At 41.5% G+C, this 17,211-nt stretch overlaps 1 protein-coding gene across 1 annotated transcript in view; it reads right to left on the minus strand.

Moving 5' to 3' along the window:
• The window catches only part of aatkb (apoptosis-associated tyrosine kinase b), an 80,388-nt gene that overhangs the window by 44,146 nt on the left and 19,031 nt on the right, over positions 1–17,211 (minus strand). Inside the window, exon 2 of the mRNA XM_085761265.1 lies at positions 2,842–2,975. Within this exon, the coding sequence (XP_085617391.1) occupies positions 2,842–2,975 (134 nt within the window). The remainder of the gene's footprint in view (positions 1–2,841; positions 2,976–17,211) is intronic.

The raw sequence follows: 17,211 nt of genomic DNA on the forward strand, positions 1-17,211 counted from the left end.
GCTGCAGACGGACTGAAAGACAGAACAACTGGATAGAAAGAAAGAGAAGAAGAAGAAGAAGAACAAGTGGTGCATGAAATGTGAGTTAAAGGCACCAAAAAGACGCCCTGGCACAAAGAAAGAAAAGAATAAATGCATTGATGACTAACAGGAGGAATTGAACCCAGACTGGAACAGTTCTGACTACACTGCAAAAATTCAAAATCTTGCCAAGAATATTTGTCTTATTTCTAGTCAAAACAAATCTAATTATACTTCAAATAAGACTCATCACATTTAAAACGTAGCTTGTTTTTAGACACTTTTACATTTTTTCAAGCGAATTTTCCACAAAATCTGACAGTGGAGCAAGTTTTTCTTTCTTATTACAAGCACAAAAAACTTTAACTTTCACTGGCAGATTTTTCTACTTATTTCAATTGAAAATTAGTTTGAAACAAGTGAAAATGATCTAAAAACAAGTTAATTTTTAGGTGATGAGTCTTATTTTAAGTGGAAGAGATTAGTTTTGACTAGGAATGAGACATTTTGACAAGAAACAAGACAAATATTCTTGGAAATATTTTGAGTTTTTGCAGTGTAGAGGGAGAGCTGCCCCACCAGCTGAGCTATATGCTGCTCTGAAGCTCCTAAGTTATTCTATCTTCAGTCTTTCAGAGTTAACCGGCCGTAAATCAGCTGGCCACGACTGACTTTTTCTTTTTTTTTTTGCGGCCACATCAGCACAGCTGCATCTTCACGCAGCCACCTCGGTCGCGTCTTCATGCATATAGACACATATTCTGCCCCTTTTCCACAAATTAACCCTTATAAGGTGCCAAAAATTGACATTTTGGAAAGCTCGCCTGAATATTTTGTAGTAAAATCTCAATAATTTTGTACTGCTTCACATTATCAGAATCAACCACTGATTGTACAATCATGTGATAAAGGTTTTGAGCTTTAGCAGCATCATTCTGAAGGACACTCATCCAAAATACAATTTTTTTGAGGGGGCGAACATTACATTTATTTAATTTTTGCTGTGTGCCATCTTCATTTACTCTTCACCAGTAACACGTATACTGAAATTTACACATCTCAGCATTTTCTCAATTGTTTCCCTTTACTATGACACCAAAAGTATTCAAATAAACCTTGTGGTTGCAGAGATATACTCATTTTATTATGGATATGCAATTTTCGAGAAAAGGCCTAGAAAATAGGCTGGGGCATATCACGTTAAAACAGTCCCCAGGTGTCTTAAAGACGTGTCTGTGACCTGCTTCGGTCAAAATCCCCCAAGGATCAGACATCACAGCTCTTTTCATCCTCTCAAAAGAACGGCTGGTTTCAGTGCCTGTCCCTTTAAATGCAAATTAACCACTGCTTGCCCCGCCTTCTACTGGTACCAGGTAGGGGCGGGGTTATGCAAATTTGAAAGCTAGTTACATCACTGGAAGATAACTGAGGGAACAGCTCTGGAGCCTGAAAATTACTGATTTCTTTTGTCAATTCTCACATTTTGGGACCTGAAGACAAAACAGCCAAATATAGAGATACAGATATTTCCATCATATGTCCCCTTTAATCATACACACATAGTCAGAGATCTGGTGAGAAGTTAAATGTAAATAAAACTGTATTTGTTAAACAGAAAACCTGCAGCACACACACTCACATTCCCACCATGCCTTTAACACACACACACAGTTTTTCTTGTTCCCTGTCCTATTTTCTTTCGGCGCCGTGACCCATTTCATCACGCTGCTCAGAAATGGGATCCTGATGATGATGATGATGATGATGATGGCCCTGAAAAGCTGCAGGCCTCCCGCCACCTTTTGTCTGCTGTGCTGTTTACATCCCATAATAAACACCACCCCCTCGGTACGAGAGTCTAAATGGACGACGGAGACGGAGACCTTCAGTCCTCAGGATAATGGAGCCGCGGCCGACGTCGTCGTTCTGTGTTCGGACCATTTACAGCAAACTGCTCACGGCTCAGAGAGTTAGAGTGCTCATCTCTGTGCAAGACCACATCACAACCTGCTATGATCTAATGAGTCTGTGTGTGTGTGCAGGGTCGTTGTATAGGGGAGAAAGGTGGTGATAATTCTAGGGGCCCAGCGCCCAGTGGGGCCCATAAAAAACCCCAGTAGTTCTAATCTTTGTATGACTGATTTATTCTGCGTAAGACCCTGACTAATACTCATAGTACACTGTAAAAACTCAACATCTTTCCAAGAATATTTGTCTTATTTCTTATCCAAATGTCTCATTTCTAGTCAAAACTAATCTCTTTCCACTTAAAATAAGACTCATCACCTAAAAATGAACTTGTTTTTAGATCATTTTCACTTGTTTCAAACAAATTTTCACTTGAAATAAGTAGAAAAATCTGCCAGTGAAAACATGTTTTTTGTGCTTGTAATAAGAAAGAAAAACTTGTTTCACTATCAGATTTTTTCTAGTTATTCCAAGTGAAAATATGCTTGAAATAAGTAAAAAGTGTCTAAAAACAAGCTACTTTTAATATGATGTGTCTTATTTTAAGTAGAATGAGATTAGTCTTGACAAAAAATTACATTTTGACTAGAAATAAGACAAATATTCTTGGTAAGATACTTGAGTTTTTGCAGTGTAATGCCACATTAGCATCAAAACAAAGAAGGCTAAATGAAAAATGATAATACATACGTAGTCTAAGAAAAAAAACTGGAAAAGTTAGGGGGAGGGGCCCACTTTAGTATTCTTTAAGGGGGCCCAGAATTCCTAGCAACGGCCCTGTGTGTGTGTGTGTGTGTGTGTGTGTGTGTGTGTGTGTGTGTCAGCTTGTCCTCATGAGACTCGGCCTCTCACCTTGAAGCCGGTCTTGCCCTTCTTGCAGCAGAGGCAGGCCAGCATGAGGAAGACGAAGGTGAAGAGGCCGGAGAAGGAGACGGCCACCACGGCCAGGGACGACGACCAGGACAGCTCGCTCAGCGGAGCGCCATCTGCAGGAAGAAGATGTAGTATATTAACTTTTTTGCTTTAATATCTTGAATTATCTTATGTTCTTTGTGATGTTTACAGCAGTAGGTAGTCTACAGAGCTGAAGTTTAGCTCTAGACAGTACATACAGATTACGTGTGTGTCTGCACGTGTCCATATTTCGTCATGAGTGAACAACAGTCTCATCTTGTAGCCTGGCATGTCACAAAGTCACAAAGTGGTCCAATCGACAGAGAGCAAAAGTCCACTATTTGTTGGGATGGTGTGAGAGCCCTTTTATGCCATTTTTCTTTTATTCATCCGTCTCCTCTGCAGCCTTCGCCGCGCTTAACTTCGCCATATCCTCCCAAGTTTTGGCCACGTCAGCTCGCATTATTGCCACGAACTCGCGAATTGCTGAGATGTCAGAGCGCATCCCGACCACAACATGAGTGACAGTTTGTATTCAAATAGAATAAATATGAATAAATGCAGATGTTACAAGAGAGAAAGGCACACACATATATTTAGAGCATTTTTAAAGATGTTTGGATTAGGTATCTAGTAGTCTAATAGATGGGGTAATGAGTGATTCTTGTGAAATGTACCCTGAGAAATGTGTTCCTTGTCATTAACCCTTTTTCTGTGGGTCAGGTCATGGTTTTTGGGGATACTTGATACTTTATCTATGTTTAAGTTAGCCTGGTCAAGATGTTAAAGGGATAGTTCACCCAAAATTCAAACTGAGTTACAGGGGGTCTCGGACTCGGCGTAGCAGTGCATGTCCATATAACGGTTGCAAATGGATACCACTTTTCTTCGTAACAAAAAGACACACCAAAAAACATCCAAATACCTCCATGCTGCTCGTATGTAATGTCCGTCTTGTATTGAAGCCCTGAGATGCGAAATTGTTCAGAAAAAAATTAAATAAGTCTATATTTCAAATGGACAAACCCTGAAGAGGAGCTTCGAGAAGCTTCCGCTACAAGCAAGCTTGAAATATAGACTTATTTAATGTTTTTCTGAACAATTTCGCATTTCAGGGCTTCAATACAAGAGGGACATTACATACGAGCAACATGGAGGTATTTGGATGTTTTTTGTTGTGTCTTTTTGTTACGAAGACAGTTGGTATCCATTTGCAACCGTTATATGGACATGCACTGCTACGCCGAGACCCCCTGTAACTCAGAGAAGCCACGGAGGACTCTGAAACTTCTCCCCGCCTTTAGTCCACATGAGGGGGAGGAGATAATAAGTGAAATTTGAATTTTGGGTGAACTACAGTATCCCTTTAAATGTCAGAAGGTATAGGCTAGATTCTGTTTTTAGATCCGGTCTTTGTCTGACCATCTTGGTCAACACTACAGTACATCCTTCTGTTGGAGAAGGTGGAGTTTTAGAATTAGAAAACGTATATAAAGGTTAGGACTTTGGGCCAAGAGAGAGAGAGAGAGAGAGAGATCTCACATTGGCACCAGAGATGCTCCAAGATTCGACATTCTTTTGACACTACTGTTCTTTTTCTCGTAATAAACTCCTTTTTGAATGCAAGTGAAGACGTGTCGGCGATAATCGCTTCTTTTCATCAACACATCAATATACCACAAACACACACATACATACACACACACAAGAGAAGAGGAGCTGGTGATGAAGCTGCTCTTCTCAGGGAGGGTTAGATTTCCTCTTGGACACATTTACATCTTTGATTTATAGTTTGGAGATGTGTTGTTTCTTTTTCCCAGAATGAAACGCTCTGGAACGATATAACATCCAGAACACAATGAACCATGTTACACCTCTGCACCTTAACAAAACTCATCTGGTGCTTTGTCCCCGTCACCTGGCAACAAAGACAAGAATGCTTTTAAACCAAAATGTACATGAACTCTTCTCTGAGTTTTTATTCTTTGTTATTGTCCTTTCATGTCCGCTGTGACGCAGACTGTAAATAATATTCTTCAATCATGTTTTTTATTACAGATCTTCAGGGATCGAGGCTTCGATAGTTAATGTGAAGCAGAGAGAAGAGAAGAATGAATCCTCTTTTTATTGTACTGTTTGTATGTGATGTCATGTATTTATTGACTCTCTTTGATTTGTCATTTTATGTTTTTAATGTCACTTCCTGTCAAACAATGAGGACGTTGACGCCCTGTGTCTCACATCTGACGTCTTGTGTTTTTGTTCATGAACCTGCAAAACAAGACGTGTGGTGCTTTAATTAAAAGTGAGATGATGATGATGATGATGCAATATTATTAATTCAGTGTATTTACAACGTTTCCTCTGAGGCCGAACAGAGTGGATCTCTCTCATTCTGTGTCAGCAAAGCCAATTTTCAGATTTTTGATGGTTTGAATTATCTTCAGTGTCCAAAATATCGTAAATAATAATCTTGTTCCCAGTTTTTTTGCCTGTGATGTGATGTGATGTGTGAGCAGCAGATGATTCATTTCTCTCTCTCTCTTTCTCTCTCACTCTGAGGCGACGACGGCTTCGGAAATGCAACGGTTACCAGGGAAACAGATTGGACGGACAGCCATGCAGGATTGCCTTCAGCTGTAAATCTCTCACACTGACTCCTGCCAACAGCAATGCCACCCAGCTCCACTGACACACACACACACACACACATATATATATATATAAATAATAAAGCGAGTGCGGAGCCAGTCTGTGCTGATCCTCTGAAAGCTGCTGCAACTGGCTCTCAGCGAGTATCAGGCTCTTAGTATAATTTGACGGAGAGAGCGAACACTGTTGTTGACGAGTGTGAGGAAGAGATGGGAATGTTAAAAAAAAAAAAAAACATGCAAATTTAACAGTTAAATGCAGGATTAGCTGGTCAGCTCAGAGAGAGAGGGATGGGATGGGATGGGAACGCACAGTCCTGATCTCAATTCTTTTTTTTTTACACTAAAATAAAATGTGCAAAATGAAAGCGGTGGTGCAACACGACGCCACGTGAGGCGGCGTGGGAGGAAGAGGTGGAGAGCGCCAGCTCGCTGAATCACTCAATAACCATTTAGTGTTTCCAAATGCTAGACAAGAAATTCAGATTTAATTACTCTTTATTTGTCAGGGGGGTAATTATAGAGAGCAGAGACATTATACTCCGGCTCTGTTGTGGTTTATTTAAAGCTCCCCCACTTACAAAGCCCAACTCCCCCACAGCAGCAGCAGCAGCAGCAACAACCACTGCATTAATATTTGAGAAACAGGCCACGGTCCACACGCAGCAGGACAGAAAACACTGCGTCTAAACCCAGATAACACACTTGTACTTGCACTGTTATCATAATGTAGAGCTACTGCTGCGTCCTTGAACACACCACCACTGAAAAACTGACTCAGTGTGAGAACAAAACTCTGCAGACCTGAATAATCTCAAAGTTTATAGTCCTACTTTCAACAAACCTCATCAAAATGAACTGATTACTGACTCAAATGCACCACACAGAGACCCGATGAATCTGTAAATGTCCTCAACAAAAACAAGTTTACAGTGAATCTTCAGAAGGAACCAGTTTTCCTGAGTGGAAAAACAAACACTAACCGACCTTTAAAGGGATAGTTCAACATTTTGGCAAATTGGCCCATTGCCATAATCCCTATAGTCATAGCAGTAGGTTCGTTACCTTTAATTGTCGGTGCAAGCTGTTTTTAGAACGGCGGAGCAGAGCGGTGAGCTGCTCAGAGCTACGCTACGGAGGCTCATTATGGGATTTCTTGGTTTCCCTCCATCAAACTCATCAAATACACAATCCAACAACTCCACAACGCTCTGGTGGACAAGTTGTGAGCTGCACATTCACCACGCTATGAGATAATAACACAACGTTACCACACAGAGTTGTTGTAGAGGGAAATTCATGCAAAACAGCTGATGTGTGTGTTGCCTTCAGGGACAGTTTTTCATCAAACAGTCTCTGCATTTACCTCTAAAACAACTCTGATTATGGTAATGGGCCAATTTGACAAAATGTTGAACTATCCCTTTTGAGATGCTGCTGCTCCACCCGAGTGAAAATCTGCAGGAGAAAGACAGAAGTCTAATCTGATCTGAGGTCTGAGCTGTTTCCAGTCGAGGACCCACAGACGGTGAGTGGGCAGGTGGAGAGAAAAGAGTGGATGTGTAAGATTACTGAAGTATCTTGGTGCAGTCATGTGACGGTGCTACAGCCATCTTGTCAGAAACACACACACACACACACAAAAACAGCTTGTTGTTGTGTTTCCGTCTCCAGATCAATAGCATCGACTGCTAATCTGGGTGCAATAGAGAGGATCTGGCCTCTTGTTAGTCCTAATGAGCCCCCATCCAAAGAGACAAATGTGTCTCTGCTTAAAAAGGTCCTTTAGCTCCCAAGGACAATTCCCCCAGAGAGCTTCATTAATAAGAACACACACAACACCCAGCTCAACAACACACAGGAAGGTGGACTGACATTTTCTGAGCCGCTGCCTTTTACTACAGGATGCTCTCAGCAGCAGCAGCAGCAGCGTATAGAGAGGTGGTAGCCATTTTTAGCCTCCCGAGGCAGAGAGCAGCTGAAGCACATGCTCCTGATGACTAAATGATGAAAGAAGAGGAGAGGAGAGGAGGGAAGAAAGGATGAAGAGGACGAGGTTGAGGAGCTGTGTACTCTGCAGCAGCGTCGACTCGGCCCCGAGAGAATCTCCTCAACACAGAAACCAGGAGCTGAAGAGCAGAGACTGAGTCGATGTGACGGCCTCACGTGGGCACGGAGCTTCTTCTGCTGCTGCTGCTGCACTGCAAAATCTCAAGAATATTTGTCTTATTTCTTGTCAAAATGTCTCAATTTTAGTCTATACTAATCTCTTTCCACCTAAAATAAGACTCATCACCTAAAAATTAACTTGTTTTCTGATCATTTTCACTTGTTTCAAACTAATTTTCAATTGAAATAAGTAGAAAAATCTGCCAGTGAAAGCAAGTTTTTTGTGTTTGTAATAAGAAAGAAAAACTTGCTCCACTGTCAGATTTTTCTACTTATTTACAGTGGAAAATTTGCTTGAAGAAAGTAAAAAAGTGTCTAAAAACAAGCTACTTTTTATGTGATGAGTCTGACTTTAAGTATAATTAGATTTATTTTGACTAGAAATGACATTTTGATTAGAAATAAGACAAATATTCTTGGTAAGATTTTGAATTTTTGCAGTGTGCTGCTGCACCAACACTCACTCTGCTTTACAGCTGGATGAGCTTCCTGTTCCTGCTGCAGCGTCTCACCAGGCGCAGTCACAGGTTTGAACGGTCCGACGCATGTGGAAAACACACTGCAAAAACTCAAATATCTTACCAAGAATATTTGTCTTATTTCTAGTCAAAATGTCATTTCTAGTCAAATCAAATCTCATTATACTCAAAATAAGACTCATCACATAAAAAGTAGCTTGTTTTTAGACACTTTTTACTTCTTTCAAGCATATTTTCACTTTAAATAAGTAGAAAAATCTGATAGTGGAGCAAGTTTTTCTTTCTTATTACAAGCACAAAAAAAACAAGTTGATTTTTAGGTGATGAGTCTTATTTTAAGTGAAAAGAGATTAGTTTTGACTAGAAATGAGACATTTTGACAAGAAAGACGACAAATATTTTGAGTTTTTGCAGTGCAGTGCAGTTTTACCAGATATACTGTACACTCAATCAGTGTTTCTGTCCTCAGTTAAATGAGGAGACGGATGCCGCTGTCACATCTAAGAGCTAAATATGGAGCTGGAACAAGCAGACCGCCACTCAGCCCGGTTTAACCTCCGCTGGTTGCCTGGAAACCTCCAAGTGACGTCACAACTCCAGGAAGTCCACCTGACCAAGAAACGGCTGATGACATACTGAAATATGTATAAAACATTTCACATTTAGAAGAGGTAGATTGTTAAAACTTTGGGCAGTTTCTAATTGGTAAGAAAGTGGAAAAATGTAGTATTTCTGAAAATGCTGAGTGCTCATCCTGCAGAAAACTTTTGGCTGTATGTGGCAGGAACATGAATAAATGAATTCATTTGAAGGAAACCAAACCGAACTGGTCTGAAAACAGACCATGATGCATGCAAATAAGTTCCATGATCAGGATGTTGTCTTTCATGATCAGAAAGAAAACCAACACCCCCGTGGAGAAAAAACAATGAAATCAATGAACTGAAAAGAAAATGCAGGAGTGCCGAGAGAAGATGGAGGAAAAGTAAACTGATAATTCATTACGAGATTTTATGTCAACAACTCAAAACTTACAATAATGCAGTCAAAAAGGCACGAATTTCCCATTTCTCACAACTCATCACCATCAATAAAAACAACCCCCGGTTCCTCTTCTCCACTTTTAATGTTTTAACAGGTGCTAATTCTAATAACGTTTTTAAGGCACCAACAGATGATCTTTGTGAGAACTTTGCAGACCACTTCAGAACCAAAATCAAGGACATCAGATCCTGCCTTTTATCCCATCAGGTTTTATCTGTTGACACTGAACTGTTGTCCTTGCCTGAGGAAACACTGGAGAGTTTTGCCCTGGTTGATGCAAGGACGCTTGGTCGAGTTTTCTCCCAAGTAAACCCAACAACCTGCCTTTTAGATCCCATTCCCACATCACTCTTAAAATCATTTTATGGATTCTTTGAGGAACAGTTTTTAAACATCATGAATTGCTCTCTTCAAACGGGTGTCTTCCCCACCGCCTTTAAAACGGCGGTGGTGAAGCCCCTTCTGAAGAAGAGCAATTTAGATCCAAGTATTTTTAATAACTACCGACCTGTATCCAACTTACCATTTTTAAGTAAAGTTTTAGAAAAACTGGTTTTTAACCAAGTTAATGACTTTTTAAACAGAAAGAACATTTCAGAAAAGCATCAGTCTGGTTTTAGGAAATACCACAGTACCGAGACAGCACTTTTAAAGATTTTAAACGACATCAGGTGGAATTTAGATAATAAAAAGCTCACAGTGTTGGTTCTACTGGATCTAAGCGCTGCTTTTGATACAGTAGACCATCACATTTTATTAAATAGGCTTAGACACCTGGTGGGCCTCTCTGGTACTGTTTTTAACTGGTTTTGTTCTTATCTCACAGACCGATGCTTTTATGTAAGTATGGATACATGTTCCTCGGAAATCCATGAAATTGGATGTGGGGTTCCCCAAGGGTCAATTTTAGGTCCACTTCTTTTTAATCTGTACATGCTGCCCCTTGGGGACGTCATCAGGAGGCACGGCATCAGCTTCCATAGTTATGCTGACGATACGCAACTGTACATCGCCGTGTCTCCTGATGACACAGGGCCAATTGATGCCCTTTTTAACTGCATTTTAGACATCAAGTCATGGATGGCAGTGAATTTCCTACAGCTCAACCAGGACAAAACTGAGGTTTTAGTCATTGGTCCTGAAGGCCAGAGAGAGAAACTTTTACCAAAACTACAGGATCTTAAGCCAACACAGTCAGTAAAAAATCTGGGCGTGATTTTTGACTCTGAGCTGAATTTTCTTCCACATATCAAAAATATGACAAAAATAGGTTTTTATCATCTTAAAAACATAGCCAGAGTCCGCCCGTTTCTCTCTCAGGCCAGTACGGAGGTGCTGATGCATGCTTTTATCACCTGTCGATTAGATTATTGCAATGCCCTGCTCTCTGGTCTTCCCAAAAAGAGTATTTTTAATCTCCAATTATTACAGAACTCAGCCGCACGAGTGCTGACGAGGACCAGAGGGCGGGAGCATATTACACCAGTTTTAGAGTCGCTGCATTGGCTCCCCGTACGCTTCAGGATCGATTTTAAGGTTCTTTTACTAGTTTTTAAATGTCTTAACGGCCTTGCGCCCTCTTATTTATCTGACCTGCTTTTACCATATCAACCCTCGCGGACCCTGAGGTCCTCCGGCACCGGCCTTTTATCCATACCAAAACCCAGAACCAAAACCCATGGTGAGGCGGCATTTAGCTATTATGGCCCCCACCTGTGGAACAGCCTGCCGGAGAGCCTCAGGGCCGCAGAGACAGTTGATATTTTTAAGGGAAGGTTAAAAACACACCTTTTTAGTCAGGCTTTTAACTAGATTTTAAATTCTTCTCATGGTTCTATCTTATTTTATGTTTCTGCTTCCATCTGGCTTTTAAAGTTGTTATTAACCTTAAATAATTTTACTTGTTTTACTTATTTTATTTATTATCTTACATATTTTTATTTATTTATTTGTTTATTTACTTTTTATCTTTTTAAACTGTTTACCCTGTTAACTTATTTTTTCAGGGTTTTTATCCTATCTTATGTTTTTAGTTTTTAACTCCAGTGTTTCCTCAGGGGGTCTTCCACGCTGGGAGCTGTGTCTGGGCTGCTGCTGGGGGCGCTGTCCCTGGGTCCCTTCGGCTCGGCTGGCTGTGGTCTGCCGGGGTCGGGGGGCCTGGGCACTGGTGCCCCCTGTGGCACGGCCTGCGACTCCTCCCAGTGTGGACGGCCCCAAAGATAGCGCTTCCTCAATCTTCAGTGTCATGCCATGTCTCCCTAGCGTCAGTAGTGAGAGAGTGTGTGTGTGTGTGTGTGTGTGTGTGTGTGTGTGTGTGTGTGTGTGTGTGTGTGTGTGTAGTATGGAGTGTGGGAGGGAGGGGTTTTTACTTGTAATTGTTTTATTTTCTATGTGTGTAAAGCACTTTGTGTTGCATTTTCCATGTATGAAAGGTGCTCTATAAATAAAGATTGATTTGATTTGATTTGATTTGATGTTGCAGATGAACAATCCTAAATCTGCTCCAGACACAGCTGACATGTTAAAGGGATAGTTCAACATTCTGGCAAATTGGCCCATTGCCATAATCCATAATAGTCATAGCAGTAGGTTCGTTACCTTTAATTGTCGGTGCAAGCTATTTTTAGATGGGATTTCTTGGTTTCCCTCATCAAACTCATCAAATACACAATCCTACAACTCCACAACGCTCTGGTGGACAAGTTGTGGACAACTTCAGGGACAGTTTTTCATCAACAGTCTCTGTATTTCCCTCTAAAACAACTCTGTGTGGTAACGTTGTGTTATTATCTCATAGCGTGGTGAATGTGCAGCTCACAACTTGTCCACCAGAGCGTTGTGGAGTTGTTGGATTGTGTATTTGATGAGTTTGATGAGGGAAACCAAGAAATCCCATGAGCCTCCGTAGCGTAGCTCTGAGCAGCTCACGGCTCTGCTCCGCCGTTCTAAAAATAGCTTGCACCGACAATTAAAGGTAACGAACCTACTGCTATGACTATAGGGATTATGGCAATGGGCCAATTTGCCAAAATGATGAACTATTCCTTTAACATCAGGTCAAACTGCAACACACACACACCTGCAGCTGAAGACAATCTCAGCAGCGACGGTGCAGACTCAGCAGCTTCCCTCTCTGACAGGTTGTTAGTCTGAGCCTGGCTCTGTTTTCTCCTTCCTGTTCGGCCGAGACAACAGTAAATAACTGAGCTGCAGACTGGAGCTACAGTACAGGTCTGAGTCACTGTGGCCGCCTGTCACATCCACTCAGCTGTGTTTGGTGAGTTGGATCGGAGCGGACGGACTGAGAAGAGTCAGAACTCTTCAGCCCGTCGACAAACTCCTCCTCCTCCGACCGTCTGGACTAATGCAGCACCGACACATGAAGCTCTATGACTTCACCAGTGATCAGTGTGTCTGCTCCGTTCAGATCAGATGACGGCTCATTATGGAGCAAATGAGGCCAGTTTTATGCAGCAGCTGTGGTCCAGAAGTGCCCCACTCACCGTCCTGAACCACATGGAGCTCAGCAGAGAGAGAGAGGAAGGTGAAACAGACGGATGGATCCACGTCATGATCCCAGTTGAAGGAATAGTTCACCAAAAAATGAAATTCAGTCATTATTGCCTCCCCCTCATGCTGATGAATACTCCGGAGTAGTTTTTTATTCCTCAAAGGTCATCTGGAGACCCGGGAGGCCGGTTCCTAGTCCAACCAAAACTTTATATGAGAGTAATAGCGCCCGACACAAAAATGTCCATAAAACTACACAAAAACCATTTAATATTCCTCCACACTGCTCGTCCACTGCAATCCAAGTGTCCTGAAGGGAGATAGTCCAGAGTTTACTGGAAACGACGTCATTGAGGCAAGTCTGCACCCCAGGCAAATTCAATCCAGGACTGTTTAGGCTGTAAAAATGAGGTTGTTTCAGGTAAACCCTGGACTATCTCCCTTCAGGACACTTGGATTGCAGTGGACGAGCAGTGTGGAGGAATATTAAATGGTTGTTGTGTAGTTTTATGGACGTTTTTGTCTCCGGCCCTATTACTCTCATATAAAGTCCGGAGTATTCATCAGCATGAGGGTGAGTCACTAATGACTGAATTTCATTTTTTGGTGAACTATTCCTTTAAGGATGAAAGACATACAGAGAGGAGAGGCCTCCATCCTTCACATCAGATAAAAGATAAAAGATAAAACAGTCTGATTGTTGCCTCTGGTCTCAGAACGTGACTGGACGCTGGTGGACGGGACAGACTCCCTAACCCTCTGATCTCATTCCAGATAACAACATGTTAACAGGACGGTGCAGACACCCGGGGATCAGACCTGCGATCACGCTTCACGCTTCACTCTGCACCGTGCACGCTTTATCTCTGCAGCATTTTGTCTTTTTGGATCCACACTGTGCAGAAATCTCTTTATGACTCACACTAAACCCCCATGATGACGCCAATCAGCTGTGAATTCTGGGATCCCCCCATCCCTCTTCCTCCTCCTCCTCCTCCTCCTCCTCCTCCTCCTCTTCCTGCTCTTCCTCCTCCTCCTCCTCCTCTTCCTCCTCCTTGCAAGCTGCTGCTGCCGGGCCATTCAGGTGTCAGTGTGTGGAGCAGCAGGTGAGTGATGCTTGCAGCCCACAGAGCTGACAGACAGCTAAACAGCAGCAGCAGCAGCAGCCGGCCCAGAGCGCTGAGCGAAGCTGTGTGTTCACGTCGATACGTCCGTCCGCTCGTTTCTCTGCCTCCGCTCTGACAACTGGGTCATTCGGACACTTTTTCCTTTTTTTTTGGATCTTAAAGAGGTTTCTAGGTCGCGATTAAATCTGTAATATAGCAGCTACTGCAAAAATTCAAAATCTTACCAAGAATATTTGTCTTATTTCTAGTCAAAATGTCATTTCTAGTCAAAATAAATCTAATTACGGGTATACTTAAAATAAGACTCATCACATTTTAAAAAGCAGCTTGTTTTTAGACACTTTTTTTTACTTTTTTCAAGCAAATTTTCCACTTTAAATAAGTAGAAAAATCTGACAGTGGATCAAGTTTTTCTTTCTTATTACAAGCAAAAAAAACTTGCTTTGACTGGCAGATTTTTCTACTTATTTCAATTGAAAATTAGTTTGAAACAAGTGAAAATGATCTAAAAACAAGTTAATTTTTAGGTGATGAGTATTTTAAGTGGGAAGAGATTAGTTTTGACTAAAATCGAGACATTTTGACAAGAAAGAAGACAAATATTCTTGGAAAGATTTGGAGTTTTTGCAGTGTATAGAAATATCAAACACAACCTGCACTTCCACAGTTTGCACCACCAGGCTGAAAACAAAGCTGCTGCTGTTGTAGTAACTACAGTAACATTTAGAGATTCCTTTGGGTTTCCTGCTCATTACAAGCTAATTTAATGTAGAATTTAAAACTCCTCTGCTCTCACAAATACAAAGTAAAGTCAGGGAGACGGAGGGTTGGGATCATGAGGCTCAGATACGATCAATAGAAACTTCTTACAGTAAAAAAAAATATGCAGGAACCAAAGCAAAGCTGCAGCGACAGAGACAAAGCTGCTGCTCCACGGCTACTGAGTCAAAACTGCTGCCGACGGTAAAATAAATCAGTCTCTGCCTGCAACACTGCTGCTGACACCACACTAAGACAGAGAGAGAGGATGACAACATGAATTCATCACGTAGAATAAGACAACAGAGGAGGAGGAGGAGGAGGATGGAGGATGATGGAGGCAGCAGGAGAGCAGACGGGCGGAGGGACGGAGATGGTTGAAGTCCATATGGACCAAACACATGTGAGCTGCATGAAGCTGATGAACTGGTCATGGACAATCTGGGTCAGGAGCCAGAAACAAAACCTGCCATGAGTGCATCTCACTCTCCTGCTAATACATATACATACACATATATATATACTATATATATATATACTGTATGTATATGTTGGCACAGCAGAAGACGATAGAATTTGTAATTTATGTGACATCCAAGAGGTGGAGAATGAAATTCATTTTGTGTTCTACTATCCAAATTGTTTAGTAAGGTAGGTCCAAATAACGAATTTGTGTGTTTAGACGATGCTGAGAAGCTAAAACATCTTTTCCAGTTGAATATATTTGCATTTTCTTTATTTCTTGAAAAGGCTTGGGCAACGAGACGAAGAGCGATTTATAGTTGAGTATCTTAAATTGTTTATTTATGTGTCACACCTGTGTGGCAGTAACACCAATGGGAAGGACTGTCTAGTCTTTGTTTTTCTTGTATTTGTCATTAAATGTGTCTTGTAATCCCATATGGAATGGGTCACAGTGGTGGCATGACACGAAAAAAAAAAATTAATTCATTGATATACAGGTAGCGTATAACGATGCATTAAGAATCTTACTTAAAAGACCTCGATGGCTGAGTGCGAGTGAAATGTTTGTAAATGCACCTTTAACGCTGTACTCAGAAACCTGAAGTATAGATTTATGTGTCGGCTTGATGCCTTAGAAAACCAGATAGTTAACAACAGTTTGATCCACATTCACTGTAGCTCCAGCAGGTATCAATCTCTGTTCTGGAGACACTGGTACAGTCGTCTCTTTTTAACTTGATATCTATGTAAATCCCTATTTCTATGTTTTAGCTTTATTCTCTTTTATTGTTTGTGTTGTGTGTCTGTTGTTGTGTTTGTCTTGCTATGGACCCTGAGTCTGAAATAAAGATATATATATATATACAGTATATAATACTGTACATACAGTACATTCGTCTCTATGGACGTATAAAAACCAAACACAGGTGTGATTGATGTTTGGTTACTCATGAGTCTGAATGTAAACACAACCAAACGTTGGTGAGCAGCTGCCGGGGGGATTCTGTTCTGACTCAGGAACAAGCTGCAAAATAGATAGAAAAATCAACTGGTTTCCATGGTGATTGCTTCATCCCCCCACCCCCCTCCCTCCTCCAGACTGATGCCCCGGCTCCTGCTAATGTTAACTGATGCCGTGGCAACACAAAGAGCAACTTACCCCCGACACCAGAAACAGGAAATGAAGCTTCAACGCTTTAGTTTTCTAAAATAAAAACCACACGTCTGGATTTTTGGTGGAAGATGAAAGAGAGAGAGAGAAACGACCTCTGATCCGACTCTTCCTCCTTCACTCTTCACGGTCTAAACCTGCTCTTCTTCTTTTTCTGCATCTTTGTTCTCCACATGTTCCTCCAGATGTGTCTGGATGGATGCAGCTGTTTGAGGCCTGTCGGTCTGGAGAAGTACAGGAGGAAACCATTCACATGAGATAAATCAATAATCCATCAATCTATCAGCTGATCCTCACGGACCAGAAGACGACTGGGACAGATGAAGAAGCATCAGAGGAAAGTTAAAAGAATAGTTCACCCAAAATTCAAACAGTGCATGTCCATATAACGGTTGCAAATGGATACCAACTGTCTTCGTAACAAAAAGACACACCAAAAAACATCCAAATACCTCCATGCTGCTCGTATGTAATGTCCGTCTTGTATTGAAGCCCCGAAATGCGAATTTGTTCTGAAAAAAATTAAATAAGTCTGTATTTCAAGCTTGTTTGTAGCGGAAGCTCCTCTTCCTGGTTCATCCACGGACCAGGAAGAGGAGGCTTCAATACAAGAGGGACATTACATACGAGCAGCATGGAGGTATTTGGATGTTTTTTGGTGTGTCTTTTTGTTACGAAGACAGTTGGTATCCATTTGCAACCGTCATATGGACATGCACTGCTACGCCGAGACCCCCTGTAACTCAGAGAAGCCACGGAGGACTCTGAAACTTCTCCCAGCCCTTAGTCCACATGAGGGGGAGGAGATAATGAGTGCAATTTCAATTTTGGGTGAACTATCCCTTTAACAACAACATCCTGTGATGAAGAAGTTTGAGAGCAGAGAGGAGATCTAGCTCATGTAACTGAGCTGTTCTGGTCTCAATGAACCAAGAAGAACCTGCCAGAGATTT

The sequence above is a fragment of the Trachurus japonicus genome, chromosome 19 (genome assembly GCF_045865225.1).
Source record: "Trachurus japonicus isolate A0001 chromosome 19, Traja_1.0".
Taxonomy (NCBI): Eukaryota; Metazoa; Chordata; class Actinopteri; order Carangiformes; family Carangidae; genus Trachurus; species Trachurus japonicus.